The 25,370-nt window shown below is 48.1% G+C and overlaps 1 protein-coding gene across 1 annotated transcript in view; it reads right to left on the bottom strand.

The window, feature by feature from the left end:
* CACNA1B (calcium voltage-gated channel subunit alpha1 B) overlaps window positions 1-25,370 on the bottom strand; it is a 458,332-nt gene that overhangs the window by 283,961 nt on the left and 149,001 nt on the right. Inside the window, exons 4-6 of the mRNA XM_089772976.1 lie at window positions 21,180-21,271; window positions 18,298-18,450; window positions 8,652-8,839 (exon numbers count right to left, since the gene is read on the bottom strand). Coding sequence (XP_089629102.1) covers window positions 8,652-8,839; window positions 18,298-18,450; window positions 21,180-21,271 — 433 coding nt within the window. The remainder of the gene's footprint in view (window positions 1-8,651; window positions 8,840-18,297; window positions 18,451-21,179; window positions 21,272-25,370) is intronic.

Genomic DNA, 25,370 nt, shown 5'->3' with positions numbered 1-25,370 from the left:
AGGGGGATAGAAATGGTGTCCCTGGCCTCTATTTGTCAGAGGCTGGAGATGGATGGCATGAGACAAATTGCTTGATCATTGTCTTTGGTCCACCCCCTCTGGGGCACTTGACGCTGGCCACTGTCGGCAGACAGGATACTGGGCTAGGTGGACCTTTGGCCGTTCTTATGTTCTTATGACCCCCGGAGTCATCGAGTCCAACCCACTGTCCAAAAACAGGACCAACCCCAACTCACTCATCCCAGCCAGGGCTTTGTCAAGCCGGGACTTAAAAACCTCTAGAGATGGAGATTCCACCCCCTCCCGAGGTTTGCTTTTGTACAAGTCCTTGCACATAGAGATCCCAGTTTTACCCTGATGTCCTTGTCCAAAATTCCTCATCCCTCACTGTTGGCTGGTGGGTTTCCACTCCCCAAGCCAAAGGAGGCCGTATTCCAGTGGCGCTGAATGGTGTGTACCGTATATCATTTGTAAAGCACTTTAGGAAGAAAGGAGCCATGTAAATTATTATAAACACTTCTAGGCGGTTATCTTAATCCTCTTTAGCAGTCATTTAGCCACGCTGTACACATTAAGTTCTTTTAATCTTCAGTCCCTCCAGCCTCTTCATTGTTGTTCGCCAAGTTCCCTCCTATTTAATGGTGCATCTCTAGTACTGAGGTGCCCAGAATGGCAGGCAGCAGTCCACTGGGAGATACGGTCGTGTCTGTGCTGCACACAGAGAGGTTATGGCTTCCTGATTCCAAGGAACGATGCTATTTTGTATTTCAGCAAGCTACTCACACAATAAGGTGCCCCTCTGAATGAGTAACGCTTTCCACATCTGGCCGTGTATTACTGAGGAGTCTCTGGGGTCCCATCTGTACTCTATTATCTTCCCACAATTTTTCTCAACCTTCTACGTAATGTGACCCCATGTGACAATGGAGAAAAGTTTCAGGTCCTTCATCTCAATGAACCATAAAGAAAAGGCAGCGGGCTGTGGCAATGGAAGCTGGATCGTGAGCCTATGTTGGGAACTCATGTTCTGCCATGGTGGAGGAAATGGTTACAGCACATTAGTCTTGCAACACATTTCAAACATAGCAGCCTAGCTGGGCTGAGTCTGTGCTTTAGTTGTGTTCTCCGATAATGCTGGGGCCCTGGGCTTTTCTCAGGAGGAGAGAATTTTCTCTCCGCTCTCTGTGGGAGAAAAGATGGCTCCCTTTATCGGCACACAAGACAAAGGGACTTTTTCTAAATCATGTGTCGCTCTTTAAAAACACACCAGCTTTCTGGCTGGGTGCAGGACACAGCTGGTCCTGCACCCAGCTTGTTTGGAGCGATTACTCTGCTGTTATTGTGCTACTGTTTCAGAAATGATCTTCTCCCAGCTTATTCTTAAAGCATTTTACCTGATTGATGCTTTAATCTCTTTGCCTCAAGCATAAATCACTTTCCATACAAAGTCTTGCTAGAAAGCTTCCATTGACTCCAATTAAAGGGACACTCCCATAAAAGCATCAATGGCAGGTGAGTGAGGCAAAAGGAAAAAGAAATTTTACAGACCATGAAAACCTGAGATCCATCTCCCGGCCTTTGTAACTCCTCCATCTCATGGAGCGGGAAATGCCAAAGGATTTAAGGGGTTCCAAGTCAGTCTTATTTATCACAAAACCTTTCCCTCTGCTTTCTGTGTAACTCACTAATAATCTTTGGGAAGATCATGTCCATATCAGATGTGTGGTCAGCACAATCTTTTAGAAACAAGTAGTTCTTAGAAGATTGTTGCTTCTACAAAGGCCCTTTGTGAAAGAGCTGAGCCCAACTGGCAAACCAGACTCAATGCACCCTCCTTTGCCTGGATCAGGTCCCTGCAGGTTGTCTGTCTGCAGAACAGGACAAATCAGAACATCAGATCCAAAACCCCACAAGCATCAGGGAATTTCAAGTCCAAATCTCAGAGCTGGACCTCAGGCTCATCTTTCCAATGGTTGTCTCCAGGTCTGCACTACTGAGCAAGGTTGGCTTAAAGTACGCAACTCCAGCTACACTAAAAATGTAGTTGGAATCAATGTGCCTTAAACTGAGCTTTGGTGCCGTCCTCACAGTGGGAGGTCGAAGGGAGAAATGCTCCAATCAACTTCCCTTACCCTTCGAGAGGAGTATGAGTACCAGCGCCAATGGGGGTGCTCGCCGTGTTTGATTTAGCAGATCTTTACTAGACCCGCTAAATCAAACGCCAGAAGATTGACCACCGCAGCCATCGATCTTCCTGCAAGTGGAGACGGGACCTGAATCACCACCCAGGACCCAAACAGGCCAGAATGCTGGGTTTAGTGGCAAGCCTAAACTTGCTCTCTAGGGATTGGGTCCCACAGAACCAATGCTTGTCAGTTATTTCAACCATCCCAAAGCTGTGTTGGGGGTAAACCGCTCCAATTCCCCGGTGAAGTTAATGAGGGACTGGCTAAGTAGCTAGGATGAGAGAGAGGCTCGTCTGAGTGACCCTAACAATGATTTGCATGGGGGGAAAAACAACCTTTTTTCCACTGCCCCACGGCAGAGCACAGCAATAGCAATAGCTGTAGCAGAGAAATATGAACAACAACTGAGTGCTATTGATCCAAAGCCATCAAACAATCAATCACCTCATTTTTCAGGAGGAAGCTAATAACCTTCCAAGCAACCTCAATTTCCCCATAACGGGCCCCACACTACCCAGCAGCATAATACACCGTCAGTGCCTAGGACAGACCCTGCCCCATGACTGCCCGTTTTAACAGCAGAAAGTGAGGGGGAACGCAAACAACCTGCCCAGCCGAAGTTAAAGCAAATTCTCGCCGGAGCGGGAGAGTGTCCACTCAAAGGCTGGGGAATCTGGACAGCAATGCTGGGGTCAGGGAGATGGCCATTTCACTAGCTCCTAGGCGGCTGGCGGCAGATGTCTCAGCTCTGTCTTCCTTTCTACCTCCCTGGAAGCTCACCTCAGGGTTGCACAGCTCCTTGCGTATAAAAGCAGACCCACAATGTGGCCAAGATGACAGATCTGCATCTGGGGACCGGCAAGTTCATGTGGGGACAGAACAGACCAAAGGGTGGGTCTCCTACCAGGACATGCTCCACCCTTTTAAAGTCCTAATCCACCCTCGCCTGCCCCAGTCCTGAAACCTTCACCTCCCTGGCAGAGTGCGCCAAGAGCAAAGCAAACACCTTCACAAACAACTGAGCCCTTGACTAGATCCACGGGAAGGGAAAAGGGGGGGGGGGAGATTAGGTTCTGCAAGGGAAGAACCATCTTACTCTGCTTCTCTAAGTGCCGCAGAGATGATGGACCTGCGCCCTGAACGTGCTCCTCATTAACGAACCAGAGGGAATGTCCGGGCCACTCCTATTTTCCATGTTAGACTCACAATAAGGGGCCGACAGCCCAGAGACGATGCCTGAGTCTGGGCTCTGCCCCAGAGCTAGCTGTCAGCTAATGGACTGAGCCCAGGGCGATGAGTCAGCATGAACGTGGCTCTGCTATTAACTCATCTTGGACAACTCATTTTCCTGCTCTGTACTTCATTTCCCCTCCTCTGTCTCGTGAGGATCACGGCCCTTGCCCCTGCCCTTCGTAATGTACTTGCAGAGCTACGGATAGACATTGCAGTGTCTTTCTGGCTCCCTTCCACACTCTAGTCTCAGCCAGCGCAGGCAGCAAAGTCTACAGAGTAGCTGGTACACAGCTGGGTCGGCTGGAGCAGCTGGGTTTGATGGGCTGGGTGCTCTCTGTAGTGCAGTCTGGTAGCTGCATCACTGCACATCTGATATGTTGCCGTTACGTGTGTCTAAATGACACGTGGTGTAGCACTGGGGAAACTGAGACAAAAACTAAGCGATTACAAATCAACAAACCAGACTGCATGGGACAGATCTTCCCTTCTGTTTTGCCTTATCCACTACCACCCTTTAATCTGCTGCTACACAGGTAACTAGTAAATTACAGGAGTGGAACACGAGAAGGATAGAGGTGATGCAGCTGGCAGAGGGACAGGTAATAGGGCAATAGATAGATCTGGCTACTCTCTACTTAACTCTGCTATCATTGAATCCTGACGACTTCGTGACGCTTTGGCCAAGATTCTCAATGGTACTTTGTCACACACACACTATGACGCGTGAGCATTCCTGTTGAAGTCAAAGGGGTATTGGATACCATGGTGATAAGCAGATGCTTAAAGTTACACACACACTTAAGAACCTTGGGGTGTGCGATCCCTTGGTAACAGGAAGCTCATGGATCGAATGGCTGGAAAAGAAAACAACCCTCCACTGTCAAATGGCCCATGGTTGCGTTCCTGCTCCCCCAGGAATGGCAGCCTCACAGCCTAAGAAACATTGTCCTAGGTGCGGCAAATACCCGGTGTTCCTGAGGTGGATCCTGCACTTCCCCTTGTTGACGCAGGTCAGGGTCCTGCCCTCTGCCCCACTCTTGGTGTTGTGTGGGGGCAGTTGTTACCTGGGTGGTGTTCTGTTAGACGATAATAGAGGTTTGGCTGCGTGTGTGTGTTTCTTCAGCGTGCCCCCTGATACTGCACAGATAGCTGGAGAGCCAGACTGCAAGTGAACCTCCCCCTGGCTACAAAAACCAGATACGGGATGAAGGCACTTGGTCAGGTTTTTACGGGAACACTAACACACGCTTGCCCGTTGCAATGTACGCAGCTCGGTCACTGCTGGGACACGGCACACTGCCCCGTGGTGGCCAAAGACAGACCTTCCGGGATACATCCTTCTACACAGACAGAAAGAAGTTACGCATCACTCCTGATGTGTCTGGGTACCACGCATTCACTTATTCAAGTTGGCTGGGTCAAAACATTCCTGTCATCCTCTTCCCCTGCGGCCGGGTCAGCATGTTCCTGCTGCCTATGGGGAGTGTTTGCATAGCTTGTGCCTATTACCTCTTAGGTATTTGTGTTTCTGCAGGATTGGACCTGTTCTTGCCAGATGCTGGGAGCAGGGCCTGCCTCGGGCTCACAACCGGGCTTTGCTTTATATTAGCAAGTTTTGACCATTACTTCTGTCCACCCCTTAGGCCTCATACCAGGCCTGTGATACAAGGGCTAAGTTTCAGACCCTCTTCTTACCACAATGTGTGCTCTGCTCGTGCCCTGAAGGGAGAGAGAGGGGAGCAGGGAAGGGATCTGGGTCTGAAGCACAGCCCTCTCAACCGCTGTGGCCTTCTTGCCCTCTTCCCCCTCTGAGTAGGGTTACCCTCAGTCCTGGATGCTGGGGGAGCTTCCCTGCTCCACTGAGGCAAGGACTGCCTTCTTCCAGTTCTCTGGTCTATCAAATCTCAGCCACACCTCCAAACTCCAGTCCTCGCTCCTTTCTCACACCACAGAGTCTGCCTGAGTGTGTGTGTGTGGTGGGGGAGGTTATTAGGTTCTTGACAGAGCCCCAATTAACTACAGGCTTCAATTAGCCTGTAGGAGCCTTCTCTAGTCTACAGGGAATCATACCTTAATTAGCCGAAGGCTTATAAATCTCCCCTCTAGCACGCTCCTGCACACAGGTGATCCACAGGGCCTTCCACTTGGAGGAGCAGGGAAATCAACCCGACAGTCAAGGCTTTGCCAGGGATAAGCAGCTGAGGCTTTTTGCTCCACAGGCAAGCTCTACAGCATCCAAATCATACTTATGCAGCCAACCCTCGCTGCCCCAGATCAATGGATTGATTTCCAATTAGGTTAATGGATGTTGAAAAATGGTACTGTAATAACTTCAAAGCCCTCGAATCAATTCTCCCCCACACACACAGCCAGCTCTGCTCCATGCAGGCTAGACAACAGGCAGGCTGGAAGAAGATGATCTAATATGCCATTTATTGATCCATCAGGAAAAACCAGGAATCTAATGGGGTTTTTGCATGGCTGCTGATTGCGAAGGGTCAGTGAATGAGTCTACGGGGACTGGCTGGGTAATGAAATAGGCAGAGTGGAGGGGAGAAGCACAGCTGAGAAGTGAGGCCTTTCCACCATCTCTCGGCTGCTGGCTTCTGCGGCCAGTCTAACCAGGCCGGTGCTTGTTGGGAAATGGAAGAATTGTGCAATGAAGAGAGAAGGGAACAAGTGAGAGGTGTTGGCTTCAAATGAAGCAGGTTTTGCCTTGCTGTTTGCTGCTAGCCATGTGCTCATAGAACTATCCAGAGGGAAGGACGGAAGGGAAGGGGTCCCATCGCCCATGATGGGCATCACTAGAGTTCTCGTAGGTCATTGGCAGTGCCCATGCCAATAATGCCCACAAGTGCAAGGGCTGACTCTTTCCCTTATGCGTAAACTCCTTTCCACGGTAAGCACGAAAGCACCCAGCCCCTGGTAATGAAGGGGGCTGCAGACTTCAGGAGTGGTTATAAGGCAAAGGGTATGTCTACACTAGCCCCCTAGTTCGAACTAGAGTGGCTAATGTAAGCATTCAAACTTGCAGATGAAGCCCGGGATTTAAATATCCCGGGCTTCATTTGCATGTTCCCGGGTGGGCGCCATTTTTAAATCCCCTTACTTCGAACTGACTGCCCGCGGCTACATGCGGCAGTCAGAAGTTAATCCGAACTAAATCCTTAGTTTGGATTAACTGTTACACCTCCTTGCAGGAGGAGTAACAGTTAATCCGAACTAAGTCCTTAGTTCGGATTAACTTCTGACTGCTGCGTATAGCCGCGGGCAGTCAGTTCAAACTAAGGGGATTTAAAAATGGCGCCCGCCCGGGAACATGCAAATGAAGCCCGGGATATTTAAATCCCGGGCTTCATTTGCAAGTTCGAATGCTTACATTAGCCACTCTAGTTCAAACTAGAGGGCTAGTGTAGACATACCCAAAGAGCTTTTGGCCTCCCGCTTGACAGTACTACTCAAGGCTCCTATGAATGCCTCCCCGCCCTGAGGCGTGCTACTGCATTGGCTATTATCACACAACCCCCCGATTTCTAGCCAAAACGTCTGCCCCTAGCTTAGGGAGAGCGTTCGACAGTGAGCATTCGCTGCTCCCTTGCCTCTAGGGCTGTTGTTTTCACTGCACAACAGGACTGAAAAACAGCTGGAAAGTATTCCCAGATCTGAACTCGAGGGCGGTGGTTTTCAAACGACGGGTCGCAACCCGGTGCTGGGTCATGGTGGTCAGTGGGGGGCTATGGCAGCTACCTGCCTGTCTTGACACCACAGACTGTGTGGTGTCCCAGAAGCAGACGGTCCGTCTCCTAGGTGTGTGGGGGGCATGCACAAGGCTCCCCACACTGCCCCTGCCCTGAGCACTAGGCTGCACTCCCATTGGCTGGAACCTGTTGCTGGCTGCCTCTGGGCACAGCATTGTCTGTGGTGCCCAGAGAGGCAGGAAGCTGCCTTGGCCCCCTCTGCTGCATCACTGCCTGGGAGCCACTCGAGGTAAGACCCTCCTGCCCCGCATCCCGCACCCCGCCCTGCGCTCCCCGCCCACCAACGCTGAAGCTCTCATCCTCAGCCTCAGACCTTCAGAGCCCACTGTACATTGGGTGGTGGGTATCAACAATTTTCTTCAACTGGGTCATGAGAAAAAAAGTGTGAAAACCACTACTGTAGTGTACACCCACCTCACACCGGTGTAAATGACTAAATAAAGTGCAAGCCAATGAAAAGTCAGAACCAAAAGACCAACCTCATCCTGGGTGCAGCTCTGCCAGAGCTCATGGAGATATAGCAGATAAGGAAGTGGCTGATTACTGTGTGTAAAGTTAACCCAAGAATAACCCAACTCAGCATGACATTTGGGACCAGCATCTAGCTATGATCCTTTACACATTCCCAGCACTCCGTGTGAACCTCGACTGTAGGGAAAGCCCTTAGATATAAGTGAAAACTGTTAAGGAATCACTGATTGCACCTGATTAAATACATTCTATAAGAAATAGCGAGGATGGACTTCACACTTGGGGTTCCCACTATGGGACAAATCCATTGGTGTGAAATTGCATCGGTGCATTTCAACATAACCTGATGACATTTTGGCATGGCACTGTCGTATGGGATCGCAAGTCACTACCTTGGTATGCACACATGAGGCCTGCTGCCTCAAAATACCATCTCTTTGGAGTGCGATGATGATTTGTGGGACCCATCCAGGATTATAAGGCATCAAGAAACGTCCTACAAAGCACAATGCAGGACAATGTAGCACTTTAAAGACTAACAAGATGGTTTATTAGATGATGAGCTTTCGTGGGCCAGACCCACTTCCTTGATCTGAGGAAGTGGGTCTGGCCCACGAAAGCTCATCATCTAATAAACCATCTTGTTAGTCTTTAAAGTGCTACATTGTCCTGCATTTTGCTTCAACTACCCAAGACTAACACGGCTACATTTCTATCACTATTCTACAAAGCACAGTTCTCCCGCACCTTTGGAAAACTGGGACAATGCCCCCCAAAAAAGCCTGGGCTGAGGGTTACTGGTGAGAAAACATCAACCAGCTGCATTGTTTTGCAGTTCAAACCAGAATTCTCTCCTGTCCCTGTAAGATTGAACCACTGGCACGTTCCTCCACACTTTGCTCTGCACACACAGAATGCGAAGCCGGTCCCCGCTGTGGAATAGAAAATTGCAAATCACACATCGCCCGGAGAGCTTGTCATGGGCATGGCCTGTTCTACTCACGTTGTACAGGATGTCCGTCCAGCCCTCCATGGTGATGCACTGGAAGACAGTTAGCACCGCAAACAGGATATTGTCAAAGTTGGTGATTCCATAGTTGGGGCCCGGCCAGTATTTCCTGCATGTGGTTCCATTCTCACATTGCCTGGCAGGTGGATCCTCTCCGCAAGGAAAATCTCCGATCTCCTCACCTATGGAGACAAGCAAAGAGGGGACACGGTTATTGATCAAAGGCTCCCAAACATGCTGGTTTCACTGAGCCCCAAATGGGCTGCCTCCCGGACACGCAGGGTCTGATTCTCATTTACACTACGGTGCCTTTTTGCTACTTTGGAACCTTAAAGTGGGTCCAGCCACAAAAGCCCCCTGACATTGCCAGGGGCGTGATAGGGGCTTTAATCAATGTAAATCAGATGCTGGGTCCAAACTTAGCACTCGCAGCAGTGTGAGGGCGATGTTCCGGGCCCTGACTGAGCAATATCATTAACATTAGCATTAACAGCCAGAGGTTCGTTCCAAAAAACTGCAGCATCCCATCTATGCCCTGGAACCAGTGCAAGCAGGAAATCTAGCACTAGGCCAAGAGATGCCAGGGATTTAAAGCAGAGTGAATACTGTGATGCAGTGACATGCTATGATGTACGGAAGAGTACTGAGTATTAGCATTCCTCCTGCTGTATCACAGTGAGGAGAGGCAGACGCAAAGGATATGTCTAGACTACATGGCTCCGTCGGCGGAGCCATGTAAACTAGTTTACCCGGCACAGTCAAAGAAGCGGAGATTTAAATAATCCCTGCTTCATTAAAATAAACATAGCCGCCGTGCTGTGCCGAAGATCAGCTGACCCGGCACAGCACGGCAGTCTAGATACGGATCTGTCGTCTGGGGAAGCCTTTGCCGACCGATCCTGTAAACCTCGTTTAATCTAGACATACCCAAAGAGACTATGTGCCAGGCACAGCATCCCGCGTCTCTTGGCTTTACAAATGGGGGCTTGTTTTCATTCTTTCAGTGGTCCAGTGCCGCTGGGGTACAGTCTGGGTATGCTTCAAGCTGGAGATCTATTTCCAACTTGAGTAGACAAACCCACACTAGGGGCACGTCTAGACTGCCCGTGGCTTTCGAAAGAAGCTATGCAAATTCAGCGCATATCTTCCGTTTTTGGAAGAGTTTTTTCAGACAAAAAAGCAGTCTAGACGCGGTTCTTTCGGGCAAAAAACCCTTTTTCGAAAGAACCCTTCTTCCTAAAAAAATGAGGTGTACAGGGTTCTTTTGAAAAAGGGTGGGTTGTTTCAAAAGAACCGCACCTAGACTGCTTTTTTTTTTCCTGAAAAAACTCTTCCGAAAATGGGATTGGAAGAAGATATGCAAATTAGCACCAAATGTGCATATCTTCTTTCAAAAGCCACGGGCAGTCTAGACGTGCCTCTAGTGTGAATTTGTCTACTCAAGTTGGAAATAGATCTCCAGCTTGAAGTGTACCCAGACAGTACCCTAGTGGCACTGGGACCACTAAATGAGAGTGAAACCAAGCCCCCACTTGTAAAGCCAAGAGACCCGGGTTGCTGGCAGGCAGGCTAGAACCTGGCCCCTTTGGGGCTAAAGCCAAGTGGCCCTTAGCTAAGGCTGTGCACAAGATTTCACTCTCCATTGCAGTGGTCTCAGTTCCTGTGAGTTACACTACCCATAGGTACGAGGCAGGCCTAAGGCCAGTGGTGAAGGCTCAAGATGCCTCTGACCAGCTCTAACTTGTCTCTGGAGCAAGGGCATAACAATTCCTCCCTGGTCCATTTTGGGGAATGCAGAGGACGAGGCTGACGCGTCCTTGCCAATGCTACTTCTCCCCTTGAAACAGATTTCCATGTCCAAATGCCAAACATGTTACAGATTGTAAGCCTTTGCAGACAGGAATGGTCACTGTGCTACATGTTTGTACAGCACCTAGCGCAGTGGGGCCTGGCCTCCAGGCATGCCCACAATACGAACAACTAGTAATAGCGGCTCTGCTTGTCCTATACAATCACTGCAATATCGTCAGTGTTGAATTCACTTGCAAAGCTGCCCTGAGTATGAAACATCCTCTGCTCTATGGAGAGCATCCTCCAGCCCCACTGAAGGCAAAGGGAAAGATATCTACCACTTGCGAACACTTCAGAGGAGGTGTGGCAAAGGTGAGCTAGGCCCTCCGAGGCAAGACCAGAAACATCCCCTCAATGCTGCGGCTAAGCCAGGAAGATTGCTCCCCCATCACTCTGGCTCCGAGCAAGGTCAGAAACGCCTATTTGTTGTCGGTGCCGGCTCGAGCCATTCCTGCGCCCCAGGCAGCGGGCGCGTGACATATGTGCGGCTCCGCCCCCGGGCGCACAGCGCATGTGCGGCCCCGCCCCCAGACACACGGTGCATGCGCGGCCCCGCCCCCCAGCATGCTGCGCACCTTCCAACTGCCATCAGGTGCCCCCCATAGGTTGGTGCCCCGGGCAGCTGCCCAGCCAGCCCCCCGCTTAATCCGGCTCTGTTTGTTGTCATGACTGAGCCAACAGTGGTCACTTGCCAAATAGACACACAGCGCCCCTCCTCACCCACCAACAACTGAAGTCACTTGATATCCAGAGCCCTCTTGGTTTCCATGTTCGCTGCAGCTTTCCGAAGCAGTTATCACACTAAGGCCCAGTTACACTGCTCCGGGGGAGGCAGCGGAAAAGGCACGGTGAGGCAGGGGCAATGAGAATCGGGCCTGACTAAAGTAAATTCACCAAAGGAGGGAATAATAAATATCAACGATTAGTATTATTCTATGGAAAGAGCCCTTCAGAGGAAAAACAAATCCGGCGGTGGCCTGGCTCTTGGGTATCTCACAATACGTGTGTGCAAGCAGCCTTTTCCCATCTTAAGACTCGGTTTTGCAGTCAGGATCCCATGTGGGTCACTATGGCTCTTGTAATGAATGCTGAAGGGTTTACTGAAGCGAGGCAACAAGAAGAAAATAGTCTTTGAAGACAATTCTCCAGGGGCCAGGCCTGCTTTCTGACATTTGGCCTTTTGTTGCAAGGTGAAGGCTACAAACATCCATTACTACATGTATTGATTACCTTATGAGCAGGAGACATGACAAGCAAATAGGGTCTTCTAAACTCCATTGCCAGGAGAGAGATCAGGAGAGGGACTTGGTATTAGCTACTTCACTTATTAGATTTTTAAAAGGATGCAAAGTGATGCAGCCAAATTATCATCATTTGTATCCCAGTAGTGGCTATCGACTGCAACTGAAATTAGGGCCCCCTTGTGGCTATGTCTACACTGCAATCTGCAAACTGCAATTTGCGTACCTTTTTCCGCTTTTGTTTTTCAGAAGAGGCTTTTCTGACATTTGCTCAGGTACACAGGGTCAAATGTTGGAAAAACCTCCTCTTTCAGAAGATCCCTTATTCTTCATAAAACAAGGAATACAGGGCTTCCAAAAGAACGTGCCCGCTTTTTTGGAAACTGTTCTGAAAAAGCAGACGCATTCCCTGGACGTGGCAGAGTTTTTCTGGTATCGGTATCCCGAAAAACTCTGATTTAGACATAGCCTGTGCCAGGTGCTATCCATGCATAGTCTACAATAAGGCTCTATTAGCAATTAAATATGATTGTTTCAGAAAAGCTGAAATGTCCAGTTTTGACCTTTGTGAGGAAATTTCTTTTCTTTTCCTGACTGAAACAATTTGGCAAAATCCATTTAAATTCTCAGATTGTTTCAGTCAAATGCAATCCGCATTTTTTGGTGAAAAAATGGATTACAAGAAATATTTTCACTCAGCTCTAGTCTAGAGTCCCTAGAATACCAACTACCTCAGCTTTTTAAATCTACTATGTTTTTAAATGCAAGTCTGCACATGCCATAACAGTTTGTTCCAGGATACAACTACATCACAAAAGTTTGTGTCACAACAATCAGTTGGGTCGCATCTAGACTAGTCATACATGAACATTTTACCAACTCAAATTAACCATCAATTAGCAAGTTTTAAAAATCCCTCTAGTCAATACACACTCAAAGGGAGATACCTGATATCAGTTATACAAGTGTAAATCCAGGATAATACAATTGATTTCAGTGGGATTACTCTGGATTTTTACACTGGTGTAACAGAGCAGAACTGGCCCATAATCTCTAGAACCTATTTCAAAGGGCTAAATAGGTGTCCAAAGGAAAATTCATCAACGGGTGATTCCTTCCCGTCTCAAGATGATTCCATGGTAATGACTTCTGCAATTTGGTAAGCAGGAATAGTCAATGAGAATGTGTGCCAATGGCTGTGGATAAAAAAATTCTTGGTGTCAGCAAAACAGAAGCACACGGAAGTTTACAGAACGGAAAATCTCTCATATATTCACAGAAAATCTCATAACAACATGTGGGGTTTTTGTAGATTTTTGCCTGGTATTTACCAAAACCAAGTGTCTTTTTCACAAGCTCAGAAGCACCTGCTATGCCATAGATAAAAAGTGGTGCTATAAACTTTCCTCGATGTTTGAGGAAAACCCCACAGTCATAACTATGCCTTTGAATTTAAGCCACCCAGTGCTGTAGGGTTACTAACGCTGGGTGGATGCGACCCACGACATTTGCATTCATATCCCACACGCTCGCCTGGAACGTCTTTCTGAATTACTGCTCTTTCATTCTTGGTTTACATAAGTATCCCGTGGGACTGTTTCATTTGGGGACTGAGAACAAAACCTGAATCCCCCTAGCTCCCCAGGTCTCTGGGCCTCCTCCTGTTGCAGGAACGCAATTCCTTGGGGAGGCTCATCTTTCCACCCCGAGGTCGATGCAAATGGACCGGCGTTGTTAATGGACCTCTTCTGAGATTAGGCATTGAGGTTTAAAAGGCTGGGTTGATTAGATTAGCAGGATGCTTGACTTTCCCTGCACACCAGGGATTCCACATCCAGGAAAGCTCGCCCGCTGCCTTTTCAGTAATGCCCTTGCTCTGTTTCCGATTGGAGGGAGGGAGCGGAGAGGGGAGAAGAGGGAAGTGGGCTGAATCCATTTCTGCCATTCATTTGTAGAGGGACATATTAACCATGGAGCAGAGAGCAGCGTGGCGCCCTGGAACACAGACTCCTTCCTATGTGGGCACGGTGCAGGCTTTGAGGAGCAGGGCCTACTTCCCGCTTGTCGAGAAGCCAGATGCCGTGGAAGATGGTACCCACAAGCTTCTGGCTGGGCGCCCGCTTTCAGACTGGAACACTCTTCCAAGAGCGGTGCTAAGCTGAGCGTGTCACCGCACATGCCAGAAACAGCACTCGGCCTTCTTCTTGGCCCAGAATTATGTCAGTCCTGTCGTGATTGTGATATCGTGCCCCAAGATGGATGCCCAGGGGTCACGACGGGCACTGGGGCTTTTTGAAAGAAGCTACAAACATTAAAAGTGGGGAAAATCCAGCAACTACCTAACACTTGCCCTCCTTCGCCCCACCTGCCCAACTCCCGATTACAGTGAGGAAAAGGCTAAGAATTTTCAAAGGGGGTCTCCACCCATTTAGCAAGTGTCAAGGGCGCACAAAAGAGTATTATGTGACACTTAGGTCAACACCTGAGCACTTGAACCTTCTGTTCCCTGGATTCCCTGGTTCTCATCTCTCTCCCATCCTCAGTCTATGGCAAACCATCACCATTACAGCCATCTTCTTCACTCAGGGCTCTCTCCTCCTCACACTCATGCCAGGGCAGTCATCCAGTCACTGACCCACCAGTGAGGACGTGTTACTGGTCTCCCTCTCTGCCATTCCACCTCGGACACGAGCTGGTCCAGCGCCCACTTCGTTGGCTCTTGAGCAGCTCATGATTTTAGCTCTGGAGGGTCCAAGACAAGTGCTGTCTCCCTATCACCTCTCATTCAAGATCATCCTCCTCACCCAGCAGGGCCTAACAGCCTCACTCGCCTGCCTCTCTGCTCTCATGTCCCTGCCATCTTCTCCATCTCACCTACGCACTTCGCTTCCTTCCTCTCTCCACACTGCATCCCTCCATCACCATGGAGACCTGGGGCCAGATTGTCCGCTGCCCTGCACCTCGTGCTGCCACCTGCATACCAGTCATTCCTAGGCTGGTGCCGGAACTCGTCTCCCTCCTTTTACACTGGCATAAAGGACTTTGGGGAATGGAGAAACAGGTCCCGGAAGCCTCCTCCCCATTTCTATCCTGTGAGCTGCAGGATGAGCTCGGACAAGCCCTTCCCTTCTCGGCACCTCTCTTTCCCCCGCTATAAAGCAATAAAATAGGAACAATCCTGCCTGTTATCTGGCACTTCTCATCAGATCTCAAAGCACCTTTCCCTGGAAGGTCAGGTTCATGGCTCCCATTTTACAGATGGGGATCCCACTACAGAGAGAAGTGACTTGCCTGGGGTCACGTCGTCAGACTCTGACAGAGCAGGGAATAGAAGCCATGCCCCAAGCCCAGTCCAGTGCTCTGTCCATTAGGGAACACAGTCTCCCATGCTGCTGCTCAGTGGCTGTGTGTGTGTGTTGAATGGAAATTATTTCTGCACCCAGAGTAGAGCTGAAGGCCCCATGTCATTCAATGGCCAGGCAGCTTTTTAAACCTGTTTAAATGCATGGGGCTCCATACTGTAGCAGAGTTTTTACAGAATTGCTAAAGGCCCCTCACAGCATTGGACAGGACACTCAGTTTGCATAAACCTAAACAAATAAATGCAACTGATGGTTAATGGTAATCACTGAAGAGGTCCGATTTTTAATTTTTTTTTTTTTGGTAGATGGCAGGCTCTCGGGGGTAGGAGCTCTTTCCTTGTGTGATTCCACACCACACCCCCTTACACAACTGGGCACCAAGTCAATGGCCAGATTAAAAGCTAATGGGAGGCAGAAGGGAAGACCGCTTGCTCCCCTTTTTAAAGTTAAATTGCATCTCAAGCAGCTATTCTGAGGTTGCAGCCAGTCCTCAGTGAAAGGTCTCTGGGTATGCCGGCCTTACTCCTCTATTTTCTGGGGTTTGTAACACAGCTGTGAGCAAAGACATGTCATTTTCACTGCAGAGGCCAATTTCCCGGTTGCCACATCCCTTATGGCAACCGCCAAATTGTAGCCCTCTCCTTTATCAGGTCTTTTATTAACCCGCTGGCACGGCGTCCGCTGTGTCCCACCCGGGTGCAGGATCGCGCTGCGCGAGGGCAGGGTTGCCCTGGGGGATTATGGTGTCAGTGCAGCAGACCAGAGGTGTCAGCGTGTAGCGTTGCAGAGCTCTGGCTGTGCCCGGGGATGGTCCTGCACTCCAGGCGGACAGTGTTAGCCTCAGAGGCTCGCTGGGACCCTCCACACGGCCTCTCTCTTTTGACTGTGGCAGGAGCCACAGCCTGAGCCGTACTCATCCCAGGCTAGTTCATAGTTTGGGGATAAAAGCCCCTCTGGAGTCCTGGTCTCCCTTCTCCGGGGCAGACTGTGGCGGCGTGAGGAGGTTGGGGAGAACCTGGGCCGGCCCACTACTCCAGATTCCAGCCCAGGGACCCTAAAGTAGCAGCAACAGGCAGAGTTACTGCCACTCCCAATCTGGCAGCTTTTCCCTGGGCCTCTTCCCCTAACGATCCCTCCCAGGACCTGCTCGTCAGTCCTCAGCTCACACACATCTCACTGCACTTCCTCCTTCCAGCCCTTCACTCTTTTCCTTCTTCCCGCCTTCCCTGGGGTAAACCTTTGAAAGCAGCTCTATAGGCCTTAACGGGCTGCAGGTGTCTGATTAGCCTGTAGCGTCCAGCAAGCTCTAATTGGCCCCAGGTGCCTGCTTGATTATGCTACCCAGGGAAGAGAAAACTGTTTACCCAGGCCCCAGCATGTCTTCCCTCCATTAGCATGCAGCAGCCAATGGGTCTGGGTCTGTCACAGTAGACACAATTCACCGCGCTTGATGGGAGCCCTCCGCCGGGACATGGGGTAACGGTGCAGACTGTACTCACTAGAATACAACACCCAAAGGGCCCAGCCACATCACCCTTACAAGATACTGGTGCTTAAACATTCCCTGCCACACTCCAGCAGCCTGCACCACACGCTTCCCAAATCCCAAGCAACTGCTGCCCTGCCACCTGCTTTTCACACCCCTCATTTTCCTCCTTGCCCCACAAGGAAGGCCGTGGGCACGCCATAGATTCCTCTTGCCTCTCATTTGCCACAGTCTCCTCCCTGAGTCTTCTCAGAGTCTTCTCAGCTTCAGTCTGCCCACACTCCACCCCCTCCCTTGTCTCTTCCTCAGCCGAACCGTTCCTCTGACTGGACCTCTCTGACCGATTTGTCCATCTGTCCCTGTCCCTCCTCGTTCCACAGGGACTTTACCCATCACATCAATGGCCAGTCAAACCTCACTGGCTCCACATTCCTCTTCCACACCAATGCTGCACTGTCCTTCCTGCTCACCTTCATGGTCACACGGTTGACCTGCCCTGCTCAAAGCTCCATCCAGCTCCCACTTCCCTCTCTGTGAAGTCTTTTACCTCCATGTCCTCTGTTCTCTCCCAGCATTTTCATGCCTCTCTCTGACTTCTTTGCCATTCCCCATCTGTCCCCACCCATTCTTCAGGTAGTGGTCCTGTCTCTTACAACAGCTCCATTCTAGGGGCACCACAAACAGCCACTCCTCACAACCCCAGCCTCCTTGATACCAAAAGTCTCTGCATCCAGTTAGTGCCGTGCGACCTGGCAGCCAGTGACAACACAAAAGCGATACACAAACTGATGGCCTGAGCTGGCTCTGCTGTGTAAGTGAGTGAATGAGTGGTAAGTAAAGCCATCTAAGCCAGTGGAGCTACATGCTGTAAAGGAGAGGAGACCCTATCTGGTTGCCACAGCGCACATGAGCGCCCACGGGTTCTGCAGCATTGACAGCAGGTGGGCAGGAGGGAGAGAAGGAATGGAAGGGAAAAGGGAAACCGAGCAGGAGGCACAGAGGGGCGTGCTGTAGAAGGCTGTGGTTTAATTAGCTAGTGGAAAACACTGAGAGGAAAATAAGAATAGAAAAGTAACTTGAATGGAAAGGAGGAATGAAAGAAACCTGAATGAGGCAAAAACTGGAAATTGCATTTATGATTGTGAAATGTTGCACACAAACTAGCCTGGAAAAAACAGAAACAGGATCAGTGCACGGCAATTTAGGGCAGGAAGTGAAGAGGGCCAGGCCAATGAAGCTGCACAGACTTATACCATCAGAAAATTGGGCTCACTACATCCAAGCCCAACTGCAGAGGGCATTAGGGAGACAGAAGCCAGCTGGAACTCTGCCAGGACACCTGTTGGTCATGGGATCATCACTGGACAAGCTCCTGGACTTTGGCTTTAATCACAGAATCATAAAGCACTAGAACTGGAAGGGACCTTGATCATCAAATCTAGTCCCCTGCCCTCACATCAGGACCAAGCACCGTCTAGACCATCCCCCGCAGTTGTCTGTCCAACCTGCTCTTAAATATCTCCAGTGATAGAGATTCCGCATCCTCCCCAGGCAATTTAGTCCAGTGTTTAACCATCACCTGTGTTTAAGTCTCATTGTCAAAAACCCTGTGGAATCCAACCTTTCTGATAGGTCACTAGGCTCTTAGGGATCGTGCGAGTTTTGCTGATTTACTGGGGGGAGCAGCAGCTGAGTCTCACCTGTTTCATTTGAGAAGCAGGTTTTATGAAACTTCCCCATGTAGAACTCCAGCCCAATGATGGCGAACATCACAATCGCAAAGAAGAGAAGCAGCCCAATCTGGAGCAAGGGCACCATAGCCTTCATGATGGACTTGAGGACAACCTGCAAACCTGTAGGAAGCAAGAAGATGATGGTAGTCAGAGGCAAGAGGAAAAGAAAGGGGTTTTGGAGTGGAGGGGAGTTTGGATTTTTAATACAATGCTCTGGATTGTCAATGTCGGACTATGCCTCTTTCTTTGAGGTCATTGATTCAAAGTGCTCTCTGCTCAGCAAGGATTAATGCTCAACCCAGATCCCATCCAAATTGTCCAACTAACATCAGATCCTAAAAGCTGTTCAGTAGCTCCTGTGAAATGTGTTGGTGATCTCAAGCCAGCTCCCAGGATATGGGTCCAATTAAAAAACAAGCAACCCCATAGCCACAATTGGTGTGAATTTGGCACGCTGTTTCCCATAGAGGCCAAGGCGTCGGTTTAATTAGCTTAATTAGTCATGAAGAGAGAGCATCCTGGCAATTCATAGCCACTCATGATGACAATGGGTCATCACTGGCCAGGGAAAAAAACAGTCTGCTCCACAGCCTAGTGGTTAGGACATGACCTACCTGGTAGGAGACTCAATTTCAGGGCCCCGCTCCAGCTGCTGGAATAATTGAGAAAGCCCCATACCAGAATAGCTGCAAAAGGCACAAGTTTAAACTCCTGCTCTACCTCAGGCAGAGAGGGGAACTGAACCTGTATCTCCTACATCCAATGTGAATGCCATAGCCTGGCAGCTACAGCTTTAAAAGGCAGCTAGCATCACCCCCACCTCCTCTTCCTGCCCCCCTCCATTATTTTTGTGATGCCTTTCCTTGGGTCTTCTTACAAAAGCCTGAAAAATCAAAACAGAATTTTGGGGGTCGAAATGAAATGTTATCCACATGACCAGTTTTTCAGTGTGGTGGAAGCGAGTCAGCAAACTCCACTGAAAATTTACGACTGGTTTCAGCCGACCCCAAGTGAATTTTTCAGCAACTAAACAATTCCCTGGAAACATTTGGCCCTGCTGTCAGTGAGACCCACTTAGACACAAAGGCTATGTCTACACTGCAGGGTTTTTTCCAGCAGAAGATATGCAAATCGTGCTCTCATTTGCATATCTTCTGCCGATCCTTTTTGCGGGAAGAGGTTTTGCCACTAAAAAGTTCCGTGTAGATGGGGCCATTTCTTGTCCCCCCCCTTTTTTTTGCAAGATCCTGTAAACCTCATTTTTTGAGGAATAAGGGATCTTGCGAAAAAGGGGTTTTTCCCCTACAAATGGCCCCATCTACACGGGGCTTTTTAGCAGCAAAACCTCTTCTGCAAAAAGGATCAGCAGAAGATATGCAAATGAGAGTGCGATTTGCGTATCTTCTGCCAAAACCCCCCAGCAGCATAGACATAGCCAAAGAGGCGCTGGTGTCGCTGCACCCAGTGGACTCATCTTGTGGCTAAACAGAGGCCTGCGATCTTCCAATCTTGGGCCTTTTCCATGCACATGTTTCTCAGCAGACTAATAGAAACTGAAAGCCCAGAAGTTGCAAGGAGCAAGAGCTGGTTGTTAGGCTGGCCAGGCTAGAGCATTTTGATGAGATTGTAGGTGTAGTTACAGCATGTTTGTGATCAGATTTAATCGTAACTATTATTTTTAAATGAGAAATTGAGTATTTTATAGATGATTTTAAAAAATACAAAAAATCTGATTTAAATACAAAAACCCAATTTAAATAAAAAATATGATTTTTTAAAATTTTCATCCATCTTTGTCCACTCTGTGCTTATTTATATGGCCTCATACAGTCAAAAAGCACTGTAGTTTGGCGCCTAAGAGATCACCCCGTGACTATTAATTACAAATGCCTCTTTATAAATGAAGGCCAGTTTGTTACAAGCCAAGCCACGGGCCCCTTCCTTTCGGGTGGGAAATGCCTGTGTAATCTGTGCTTCCAAAGGGACACTGCTGTCTCAAGTTTCCAGCCCCAGAGGCAGGGCAGCTAATTCCTCATCAGATGTGCACAGCCCCTGGTGCTTTGGCTGCAAGAAACCTTCTCTGTTGCACAGCTGAAACACCAGGCTGCTGCTTAGAAGGATGGTAAGGCATTAAACCGAACAAACAGCTGAGCTTCATGGAAGTGCCTGACATTTAAAAGGGAAATAATTTCCTGTCCCTGCTTCATGCTGCATGGAAAATGCTTCCGTTCCAGACTCAGCAAGGAAATATACCATTTGTAGTGATCTGTTGCTCACACACCCAGAGGGCACTAGGCTTGGAACAATGAGCAGGTATCCCCAGGGGTCTGCTGCAATGTATTGTTCAGTGCCCCTCTCCAGAGCATCTGGCCCTTTCAAACGAAGATATAAAATATCAGGTTGCCTTATGTGAAACTTGATTATAGCCACTGTCCCTTTTCCCCGGCCAAGCCTTAACTGGTGCTACTTACACAGGCCTGAGTCACATGGGAGGCCAGACCCACATTTGATGTCACCTGCCATGGCTCTAGCTAACAATCTCCCTTGGGAAATTGAACACTGGGGCGCCAGAAACCGGGCACTGCTTGGAGCACTCATCAAGTCCCAGAGGTGAAGAAGTCTCAAGCATCAGATGTGTGAGGTAGCACTTTGCTCTCCCTCTGCATAGGTGTAAATGCTGACCCTTTACACAGAGCAATGGAAAATCAGGTCCCAGGTGTGGGAAGCAAGGGCATCCTCGCGGGACGGGAAGCACAGGGAAAACTATAGTGTCCTGAGGGCACGGTTCCCCAACGGCCAGGGGGCCCTGACAGGGATAATCATATGGCCATGGTTCTTGTGACACTCACTTGGAATTCCTGACACCAGCTTCAAAGGTCTCAATACCCGAACAGCTCGCAGGGTGCGTAGGTCAAAATCAGTCCCGGCAGTGGCTAGAATCCTGATTTAAGACAAAAAAAAGGGGTAGGAATGGGGAAAGGCAAGAAAGAGAGAAAAATTGAATTAAATGTGAGTTTTCCAAAATGCAAATAAATGAAGCATGATAACAAATTCAGGCCACCTAGGATTTTATGGTGGTCATAACACTGCATTCAGTTGCCAGTGAAAACATACAATGCATATCTGCTTGCTCCTGCGTCACACATCCCTAGTATTCAAGCTAAAGGAGAATCTCCGTTAGCTCTCCCCAATATAGAGTCTATGACACACAATTGAACAGTTCTGATTCCATCTTGCAGAGAGGAGTGTCCTGTGTATACAGACATGCAAATTCGAGTGTATTTATATAATACAAGCTTTGCTCTTTTTTAAAAAATGTTGTTTAATTTTTGTTTAGTCTGAACTTGATATTTTCCATTTAATCCTGAGCAATTTTTATCCCCTTCACTTGTATGCATTCAAAATTATTAACCTAACCTTTTGAAGTCACCTGGCTTGTTCTTTAGGAGACTGTTGACATACCGCAAGACCCTGAGCATATGGGTGGGTGAGTGGAGGGGTTCCCAAAGCACACAATCTTGAATTTTCAAAATGTCCATGTTTGATATATTTCAACAACCTCTATAATTGGTCAAAAACATCAGGAGGCTAGAAGAATTGCAAAAAGTTTTTCTAATTTTTTTCTCATAATCTTCCCCAGCCAAAATCCAATTCAGAACATTGAGGATATTTTGAAATTTGCTCAGTACTCACACTTGTAATATTTTCGAGAGCTCGGCTCCTATCATGCACTTAATATGAAATGTGTATTTAATACGTCTCTTTTGAAAACTGGCCCCAAATGTCCTGAAATATGCAAGTCAATTAGATCTTCAGGTGATGGTGTCTAACTAACTCCAGATGGAACCAACTCTAGAGATGGTTGGACATTTTCAAATGTTGATATTTCATTTGAATTTCAAAATTCAGTGTGGGGCAAAAAAAAATGTTTTAAGTTTGTTTTTCTTTTTTTTTCCTACCCAAGCTCTTATGGGGAAAATGGGGCAGTCAGCCAGCCTCTGAGTAAAGAAAGATGACTCCTTTTTCCATTTCCCAGTGAGATCATGGCAAACATATCCCCAACACAACAAAAATTATCCCCTAACAAGGCTAGAATATGAGACACTTTATTAGAGACTCCATCATGCCGATGGCTGATGGTTTCTTTGAATGAAAAGAGTTTCTGTTTTGTGTTTTACTCTGTGCATGTGTAAATATAAGTTTGGGAGCAAAATACCCTACTTTAGAGAAAGGAAAACAATAAGAAAAAAGAAAGCTCATAGTGTGAGCATGTACATTGCAATAGTCTGCAATAGCTCTCAGAACAAAATGGCTGCCATTTTGGCAGGCTGGCAATTCATAGACACTAAAATGCATCATAGAGAGAAAACCAAAAGGCATTTTCAGGCTAGCCATAGTACAACAGGTTTCACTCCAGCAGCAAGGAAAGAAAAGAGAGCATAGGCTCCAGAAGGCATGAGGAATGCATTCTTCCCTAGCAAGGTTTGCCAGACAACGGTACGTCTACACTGCAAGCTTATTTCAGAAAAAGCTATTCCAGAAGATATCTTCCAGAATAGCTTATTTCGAAATAGACCGTCCACACTACAGGGAAGCCTCAAAATTAGTTCGAGGCAGGCTCCCCTAAAGGCCTTCGTGAGGAGCTATTTCAACATAGCAGCAGTGGAGCATCTACACACCCCCTCTTCCAAAAGAGCTTTTTCGGAAGAGGCCTTATTCCTCATGGAGTGAGGTTTACCAACGCTGGAAAAAGCCCTCTGTTATTTTGATTTTCTTTCGAAATAATGGAATTGACGTGTGGATGCTAGTATCGTTTTCCTAAAATAACAGGTGTTATTCCGGAATAATGGTTCAGTGTAGACGCACCTTTAAACACTCAATGCCTTGAGTAATTACTTCTGCAGCTCTTCCTTTGGTGTTACCACAGCACAAATGTTAAGAGCTGAGGAAGGAATTCCCCATGGCAACTAAAGCAAACAGCTCACCAACTCCCTATTGATCAGTCCCTTTAAAATCATTGTAGGCAACACCCATTAATTTTTATAGGTTTCTTCTGAGGCTATTTTAACAGAGGGAACAAAAGGAAGGTGCAGATGAGCTAGCCCTAATAACAGAGTCCACAAGAGCCAGGCTGAGCCATTTTTAGCCATTCTTGCCTCCTGCATATGCAGCCTTCACACCTGTCATGGTATCCCTTGATGGAACAATATCCTTGTGTACAGACATCAGTAAAGCAGTCGGGCCTAACATCATGCAGATCTGAGGGATAGCAGTACCACATACAGGAGCAGGAATGCCACAGCTAATATTTTGCATAGTGGTTCAAAAGATGGGTGGGTAACATATGGGCAAATATAGTGCCATCTATAAAAAGAGAAATAAGAACAACCCAGGAAACTACAGACCAGTCAGTTTAACTTCTGTGCTAGGGAAGATAATGGAGCAAGTAATTAAGGAATTCACTGCAAACATCTGGAAGATAATAAGGTGATAGGGAACAGCCAGCATGGATTTGTAAAGAACAAGTCATGTCAAACTAATCTGATAGCTTTCTATGATAGTATAATAAGACTTGTGGATAAGGGAGAAGTGGTGGACATAGTATACCTAGACTTTGGTAAGGCATTTGTTACAGTCTCTCATCATCTTTTTATCAATAAACTAGGGAAATGCAACCTAGATGGGTCTACTATCAGGTGGGTGCATAACTGGCTGGACAACTGTTCTCAGAGAGTAGTTATTAACGGTTCACAATCATACTGGAAGGGCATAACTAGTGGGGTTCCACAGAGGTATGTTTGGGGACTGGTTCTGTTCAATATCTTCATCGATGATTTAGATGATGGCATAGAGAGTATGATTGTTAAGTTTCCAGATGATACCAAGCTGGGAGGGGTTGCAACTGCTTGGGAGGACAGGGTCATAATTCAAAATGGTCTCGACAAACTGGAGAAATAGTCTGAGGTAAACAGGATGAAGTTTAACAAGGACAAATGCAAAGTACTCCACTTAGGAAAGAACAATCAGTTTCATGCAGTATGGGAAGCGACTGTCTAGGAAGGAGTACTGCAGAAAGGGATTTAGGGGTCCTAGTGGACGATAAATTAAACGAGAGTCAACAGAGTGACACTGTTGCAAAAAAAGCAAATATGATTCTTGGATGAATTAACAGGAGTGTTGTGAGCAAGACACGAGAAGTCATTCTTCCGCTCTAGTCTGTGCTGATTAGGCCTCAATTGGAGTATTGGGTCCAGTTCTGGGCACCGCATTTCAAGAAAGATGTGGAGAAATTGGAGAAGATCCAGAGAAGAGCAACAAAAATTATTAAAGTTTTAGAGAACACGAGCTATGAGGGAAGACTGAAAAAAATGGGCTTGTTTAGTTTAGAAAAGGAAGACTGTACAAGGGGAGACATGATAGCAGTTTTCAAGTATCTAAAAGGGCGATACAAGGAGGAGGGAGAAAAATTGTTCTGCTTGGCCTCTGATGGTCGGACAAGAAGCAATGGGCTTAAATTGCAGCAAGGGAGGTTTAAGTTGGACATTAGGAAAAACTTCCTAGCTATCAGGGTGTTTACACACTGGAATCAATTGCCTTGGGGGGTTGCGGAATCTCCATCACTGGAGATACTTAAGAGCAGGGTAGACAGACACCTGTCAGAGATGATCTAGACCAGACCTGGGCAAAATACAGCCTGCAGGCCAGATCCAGCCCGCCAAGCCATCAGATCCAGCCTGCGGAGGCAGTGGGGAGCCCTAGACAGGCTCCCCAGCTTGCCCCACAGCCCCCTGTGCTGTGGAGAAACGCGGATGCAGGGTTCCGTTTCTGTTTTAATAATGGGGGGGGGGGGGTTAGAAGCTGCCCCACCCCCAGCATATTCCCATTGGCTGGTTTCTGGCAGAAACCAGCCAATGGGAGCTGCTTGTTAGAATAACAGGCAGCTAAGAAGAATCACGCCCCCTCTCCTGGGCTCAGTTATTCATGAAGCACATGGCCCAGCAAGCAGGCTGGCTGACTGGGAAACATTTTAAGCTCTGCAG

Source organism: Pelodiscus sinensis, chromosome 23 (assembly GCF_052426305.1).
Source record: "Pelodiscus sinensis isolate ZL-2025 chromosome 23, ASM5242630v1, whole genome shotgun sequence".
Taxonomy (NCBI): Eukaryota; Metazoa; Chordata; order Testudines; family Trionychidae; genus Pelodiscus; species Pelodiscus sinensis.
The sequence above is the reverse complement of the archived record's forward strand: the minus strand, read 5'-3'. Positions and strand labels throughout refer to the sequence as shown.